Genomic DNA, 7,463 nt, shown 5'->3' on the forward strand with positions numbered 1-7,463 from the left:
AACTGTAAACCAACCAGTCTTTATTAAACCAACCATTCTTTATTACACCAACCATTCTTTATTAAACCAACCACACTTTATTAAACCAACCATTCTTTATTAAACCAACCATCCTTTATTCAACCAACCATTCTTTATTAAACCAACCATTCTTTATTAAACCAACCATTCTTTATTACACCAACCATTCTTTATTAAACCAACCATCCTTTATTAAACCAACCATTCTTTATTAAACCAACCATCCTTTATTAAACCAACCATTCTTTATTAAACCAACCATTCTTTATTAAACTAACCATTCTTCCTCTGCAGTATTTGTGTACTGATTGGTACACTACATGAGCAAAAGTATGTGGACACCTGCTTGTCGAACATCTCATTCCAAAATCATGGGCATTAATATGGAGTTGGTCTCCGTTTCCACTAGAAGTCTTTCTACTAGATGTTGGAACATTGCTGCTATAACAGCCTCCACTCTTCTGGGAAGGCTTTCCGCTAGATGCTGGAACATTGATGCGTGGACTTGCTTCCATTCAGCCACAAGCACATTAGTGAGGTTGGGCACGGATGTTGGGTGATTAGGCCTGGCTCGAAGTCAACGTTCCAATTCATCCCAAACCCTGACCTCAACGATGGGGTTGAGGTCAGGGTTCCGTGCAGGCCAAGTTCTTCCACACCGATCTCGACAAACCATTTCTATATGGACCTCCCTTTGTGCACGGGGGCATTGTCATGCTGAAACAGAAAATAGCTTTCCCAAAATTGTTGCCACAAAGTTGGAAGCACAGAATCATCTAGAATGTCATTGTATGCTGTAGCATTAAGCTTTCCCTTCACTGGAACTAAGGGGTCTAGCCAGAACCATGAAAAACAGCCCCAGATCATTATTCCTTCTCCACCAAACTTTACAGTTGGCACTATGTATTTGGGCAGGTAGCCTTCTCCTGGCATCCACCAAACCAAGGTTCGTCCGTCGGACTGCCAGATGGTGAAGCGTGATTCATCACACCAGAGAACGCATTTCCACTGCTTTAAGAGTCCAACTGTGGCGAGCTTCACATCACTCCAGCCGGCACTAGGCAATGCGCATGGTGATCTTAGGCTTTGTGCGGCTGCTCGGCCATGGAAACCCATTTCATGAAGCTCCTGAAGAACAGTTATTGTGCTGACGTTGCTTCCAGAGGCAGTTTGGAACTCGGTAGTGGGTGTTGCAACTGAGGACAGATGATTTTTTTAGGTGTTTCAGCACTCGGCGGTCCCGTTCTGTGAGCTTGTGTGGCCTACCACTTCGCAGCTGAGCCGTTGTTGCTCCTAGACGTTTCCACTTCACAATAACAGCATTTACAGTAGACCGGGGCAGCTCTAGCAGGGCAGAAACTTGACGAACTGATTTGTTGGAAAGGTGGCCTCCTATGACGGTGCCACTTTGAAAATCACTGAGCTCTTCAGTAAGGCCATCCCACTGCCAATGTTTGTCTATGGAGAATGCATGGCTGTCAGCAACGGATGTGGCTGAAATAGCTGAATCTATTAATTTGAAGGGGTGTCCACATATTTTTGTACATGTAGTGTATTTGCATGAGATGTCTGAGAAACTGTGCTTTTGTCTTGCTTTCCAACAACATGTAAAGACTGCATCACCCTATACTATACACACAAACAACATACCATTTCGTAAGCGTGTATGTTACATCGTCACACTCACATTATCTAAAAGCACTCAGTCGAGTTGTTTTCCTTTCTGGTGAAATGAAAAAGAGGGAAATTATTTTTTGGAGAAGATTAGGAAAGGGGAAGTGAGAGCTGACAGTAAATTACGCTGAGAAAAAAAGACAGGATGACTTTGCGATCATTAGAGACCGACACATTAGCCTGGGTTGACTCTTGTGTCTGGTGATGATATTTAGAAAGCCCTGCTGCAGTTATCTGATGTAACACCAGCCATTTTGTTTCAAAATACTCGTCACACATGGGCTATCACAGAGGTCATGTGGGAACACTGCTGTTTATATAGCCTATTAGACCTGCAACACTGTCTTAGTAACAGAGCCACTTATCCAGAAATGATTTGAGGGCTTTACTCTGGTCACAACCTGTCCAGGGGTTAACATCAGGCCGAAATATATTTACAATTTAATAGAGCTGGGGAAAAAACATGCCCGTTGTGCTTCTAGGCCGAACTGACATCCAACATTCTGTTATGTACTATCTGAGACATCTCCAGCTGAGTGGAGGTTGCCGTGGGTGACTCCAAACCGCCCTGGGGGAGGGGCTTGCGGTTGAGTGTGGCAGTCAATCTTTTCCGGAACACCCTGCACAGGAACACATAGATCAGCGGGTCCAGACACACGTTAGTGGCAGACAGCCAGAGAGTGGTCTCCTTGGCAACGTAGAGTGCGTTTTGCGCCCGACAGTGGTTGTCTATGTTTCGGGTCTGGGTGAGAGTGTAGGGCACCCTGGCGAAATGAAAAGGGGCGAAACAAACGAAAAACACCCCCACCACCACAAAGACTTTGGCCTTGGTCCTGCGGCTGGCCGCTTTGGAGCCACTACGCGAGGCTTTGTAAGACTCGTAGACTTTACGACTGATGAAAGTATAACACAGCAGCATCAGAGCCAGCGTTCCCCAAAACACCACCTGGGAAGAGGAGGAGAAAACCCCGTAAGGCATCAAACGTCATCATCAGAAAAGCTAAAGGAACATTTTTAATCACAAATAGGTGCTAAGTCCAGGCACTCGTGTGCTTTTGAAAGTTAAAAAGCTTTTAACTAGTTGCTCCTACCCTCTACTTTTTTGAACATTTTGTTAAAAATCGCGCAACATTTCAGCGCCCTGCTACTCATGCCAGGAATATAGTACGTTCATATGGTTAGAATGTGTGTATAGGAAACCCTCGGACGTTTTTAAAACTGGTTAAATCACGACTGTGGCTATTACATAACGTGCGTTACATCGGAAAGCGCAGGAAAACCTGATCACAGAAAATGGAAATAAATATCATTGCGCCACTTCCAGCAATTGTTAACAGTGAGCCGAATTAGATAAGACCGAGCATTCAACTCCCACAGCATCCCCATGCAGTCGAGTATCTTGTGAATTTAATCCTCTTTGATTCTTGGTTGAACCGAAAGAGGGGCACGACGTACCTCCGGTCTCCGCCCAGATCATTCCGGAAGAGCTCTCTCCTGAATTTTTTTCCAAGACGACAGCTAATGATATGTACATCGCCTACGGATGATTTTTATCGCTTATTAACGTTTACTAATACCTAAAGTAGCATTACAAACGTATTTCGAAGTGTTTTGTGAAAGTTTATCGTCTACTTTTTGAATTTAAAAATGACGTTACGTTGTGAAATCGCTGTTTTTTTGTTTATCACACAGTCTACATATAACGATATCTTGGCTTTATATGGCCCGATTTAATCGAAATAAAGACCCAATAGTGTTTATGGGACATCTAGGAGTGCCAACAAAGAAGATGGTGAAAGGTAATGACTGTTTTCTATTTTATTGTGCGGTTTGTGTAACGCCGAAATGCTAATTATTTTGTTTACGTCCCCTGCTGTGCTTTTCTGTTGTAGTGTATTGGTGCATGCTATCAGATAATAGCTTCTCATGCTGTCGCCGAAAAGCATTTTAAAAATCTGACTTGTTGCCTGGATTCACAACGAGTGTAGCTTTAATTTGATACCCTGCATGTGTATTTTAATGAACTTTTGAGTTTTAACTAATACTATTAGCATTTAGCGTAGCGCATTTGCATTTCCAGAGCTCTAGTTGGGACGCAAGCGTCCCAGGTAGAGGTAAGAGGTTAATGTGTTTGGCTAAGTCATTATTAAAGTACATTATTATCGCTTACCGGCCAACGCCTTCATCAGGGTGTCAACATGTAATCAGTATAAATGCAATAATTTCAATGATTTTACTGATATCATGTAAGGAAATCAGTCAATTGAAATAAGTAAATCTTCCCTAATCTATGGATTTCACATGACTGGGCAGGGGCACAGCCTGGGAGGGCATAGGCCCACCCACTTGGGAGCCAGGCCGACCTATTGAGAAGCCATGCCCAGCCAACCAGAATTAGTTTTTCCCCACAAAAGGGCTTTATTACAGACATAAATACTCCTCAGTTTCTTCAGCTGTCCGGGTGGCTGGTCTCAGATAATCCCGTAGGTGAAGAAGCCCGATGTGGAGGTCCTGGGCTGAGCTTTAGCCTGAGAATTGAATGTCCATTTCTCTACCATAAGCCGCCTCCACCATCCAACTGGCCTCACAACCCCAGACCAGATGTAACCATGCCAGCCCAAGACTTCCACATCCGGCTTCTTCACCTGCGGGATCGTCTGAGACAAGCCCCAAGCTGATGAAACTGTGGGTTTGTACAACCGAAGAATTTCTGCACAAACTGTAAGATAACGGTCTCAGGGAAGCTCATCTGCATTCTCGTCGTCCTCACCAGGGTCTTGACTTGACTGCAGTTTAGGGTAGTAACTGACTTCAGTGGGAAAATGCTCCCCTTTGATGTCCACTGACACACTGGAGAAGTGTGCTCTTCATGGAGGAATCCCGGTTTCAACTGTACCGGGCAGATGGCAGACAGCGTGTATGGCGTTGTGTGGGCGAGCGGTTTGCTGATGTCAACGTTGTGAAGAGAGTGCCTAATGGTGGCAGTGGGGTTATGGTATGGGCAGGTGTAAGCTACGGACAATGAACACAAATGCAATTTATTGATGGCAATTTGAATGCACAGAAATACTGTGACGAGATCCTGAGGCCCATTGTTGTGCCACTCATCCGCCGCCTTCACCTCATGTTTCAGCATGATAATGCAAGGCCCCATGTGCCAAGGATCTGTACACAATTCCTGGAAGCTGAAAATGTATGTTCTTCCATGGCCTGCATACTCACCAGACATCTCACCATTGAGCATGTTTGGGAAGCTCTGGATCTACATGTACAACAGCGTGTTCCAATTCCCTGCAATATCCAGCAACTTCGCACAGCCTTTGCAGAAGAGTGGAACAACATTCCACAGGCCACAATCAACAAACAGCCTGATCAACTCTATGCGAAGGACATGTGTCACACTGCATGAGGCAAGTGGTGGACACATCAGATACTGATGCCACTACTGTATTTTATTAAGGTATCTGTGACCAACTGATGCATATCTGTATTCCCAGTCATGTGAAATCCATAGATTAGAGCCTAATGAATTTATACAAATTGACTGATTTCTTATATGAACTGGAACTCAGTACAATCTTAGAAATGGTTGCATGTTGTGTAGAAGAATATTGCCCATACTTGGCAGAAGTAGTTGAAGCCCTCGTGCCACAGCATGCCGGCCTGACCCTTTAGAGAGGTACACTTCAGCCGGCCACCAGAGAACAGCGGTGTACGGTCACTCAGAATGGCATTGGGCAGAGCCAGAGACACCATCACAGCCCAGACGGCCGCACTCAAGGCCTGTCCCACCCCGACCCTCTGGAGGGCGCACTTCCCAAAGGGCCTGACTATCTTGAGGTAGCGGTCCAGGCTGATGAGCCCCAGCAGCAGGATGCTGATGTACATGGTGGTGTAGAAGAGGACGGCGGAGTAGCGACAGTAGAACGCACGCAGACGCCAGGAGCCCACGTCGGCGTCTGCGAGGACCTTCAACGGGATGGACAGAGTCATCAGCAGGTCCGCCACCACCTGTTGACGGACATCACGTCAGTCGTCAGTCATATTGTTAAACTGTTCTTGACAGTCGGACAACTAAATTGGTTTATCACAGAAAATAAATCCTGGTTCCCTTACTACGTTCTTCAGGTAGACCACGAAGGTGGTGGTGCTACGGATGTTGAAGAAGATCCATGCAGCCAGGCAGTTGAGTACCAGCGCAAACAGGAAGAGGGCGCTGTAGAGACAGGGGAAGACCACCGCCGTCACACTGGTGTCACGCACACACTTCAGAGACTGGTTTGATTGGCTGCCGTTCATCCTCACGCCCAGAAGTACTTTAGAGAGAGAGAGAGAGAGAGAGAGAGAGAGAGAGAGAGAGAGAGAGTGTAATATACAGCACAATTAGAATGCACTTTTTCATAAGAGAGCGGTTCAATTTATGCCGATGATAGACAGTACATTTACTGTGTCAGTCGTTTCTTACAATCTCCACCTGTCTGTCTGTCCGTCTGTCCGTCCGTCCGTCCGTCCGTCCGTCTGTCTGTCTCTGTATCCGCTTGGCCTTCCGCTTTACATAAGGAGTCTAAACAGCTTAGAATCACATTCAGTGCAGTAACAGGTGCTATGGCAACCGAGGCACATTTTCAAAGTCAGATCCATTCAGGGGTCTATAGGCTGTATCCCTTTAAAAATATGTTTCTACAACTTGATGAGAGATTTGAGCCAAATTCCTGAAAATACACTTGATGTCCCTACATGAATCTGCATTCATTCAGTCTGATTTGGACAGCTCAAGAAGAATGTGCTGTGAAGTAGGCCATTAAACGAAAAACTAAATTGAAATGCTTGAATGTATACTCTTCCCTGTGACATAAAAAAATATTCAATTGTTATGCAGAATTGTTATACACTGTCAAACATAATTATAAATTACATTAAATGCATAAATGAAAATGTCCTTACCCTCCCTTGATTGAAGTTTTAATGTTGAAGATGTGAAATTCACAGGGAACATTCAATATGAAGAGAAAAACTCAGCAGTCTTCACTCAATATGAAGACAAAAACTCAGCAGTCTTCACTCAATATGAAGACAAAAACTCAGCAGTCTTCACTCAATATGAAGAGAAAAACTCAGCAGTCTTCACTCAATATGAAGACAAAAACTCAGCAGTCTTCACTCAATATGAAGAGAAAAACTCAGCAGTCTTCACTCAATATGGACAAGTGAAATATCCAATTCAGCTGTTTTTTTTCCTTACAATCTTTCCAAGACTTAACAATTCCTCTTTATTTTCAACGGTCACATTGGGTTTCACACCGACCAACAAAACGGTCCATTTCAGCGTACTGTATGCACGTGTAATGGTATTTTCTGTAGGAGGTCTCTGGGTCTCTACATAGAGCTCGTGTGTGGCTGTCTCGTCACAATCCCAATGACTTTGCCAATGAGTGACTTTGCCTGTGTGAATGAGCCTGTACCTCCTCTCTTCCTGTTTAATTGTCCACTGAGAGGTTAGTACGGCATGGTGCCAGTCTCCCAGTGCCAGTGTGCGTCAGTTTCACTAGTTGGTGAACGAGCGGCGAACGCAGCAGGCAGGACACACTTCCTGACTGTGATCTTAAAGAGGCCCCCCAGGGCCACACCCCATCCACTCTCCCTGGCCTAGTCCTCCCACCCATTTCTCTTTCCTAAGTTCAAAGCCCTGTCTTAATGATGCCAAACCAGAGCAAAGCGGCAGTGTAGTGGCGAGCGTGCAGAAATCATTCATCTCTGCTGATTGCTTA

At 44.9% G+C, this 7,463-nt stretch overlaps 1 protein-coding gene across 1 annotated transcript; it reads right to left on the reverse strand.

Annotated features, from left to right (window-relative positions):
• Positions 1 to 7,261, reverse strand: LOC115117510 (P2Y purinoceptor 13-like). Its single transcript, XM_029645983.2, is given in 5 exon segments — positions 1 to 2,190; positions 2,192 to 2,641; positions 5,317 to 5,706; positions 5,812 to 6,011; positions 6,161 to 7,261. Coding segments are annotated over 4 exon segments (1,077 nt in total). The 5' UTR covers positions 5,995 to 6,011; positions 6,161 to 7,261; the 3' UTR covers positions 1 to 2,136.
• Between the last annotated feature and the right edge of the window lie 202 nt (positions 7,262 to 7,463).

This window comes from Oncorhynchus nerka, linkage group LG11 (genome assembly GCF_034236695.1).
Source record: "Oncorhynchus nerka isolate Pitt River linkage group LG11, Oner_Uvic_2.0, whole genome shotgun sequence".
NCBI lineage: Eukaryota > Metazoa > Chordata > Actinopteri > Salmoniformes > Salmonidae > Oncorhynchus > Oncorhynchus nerka.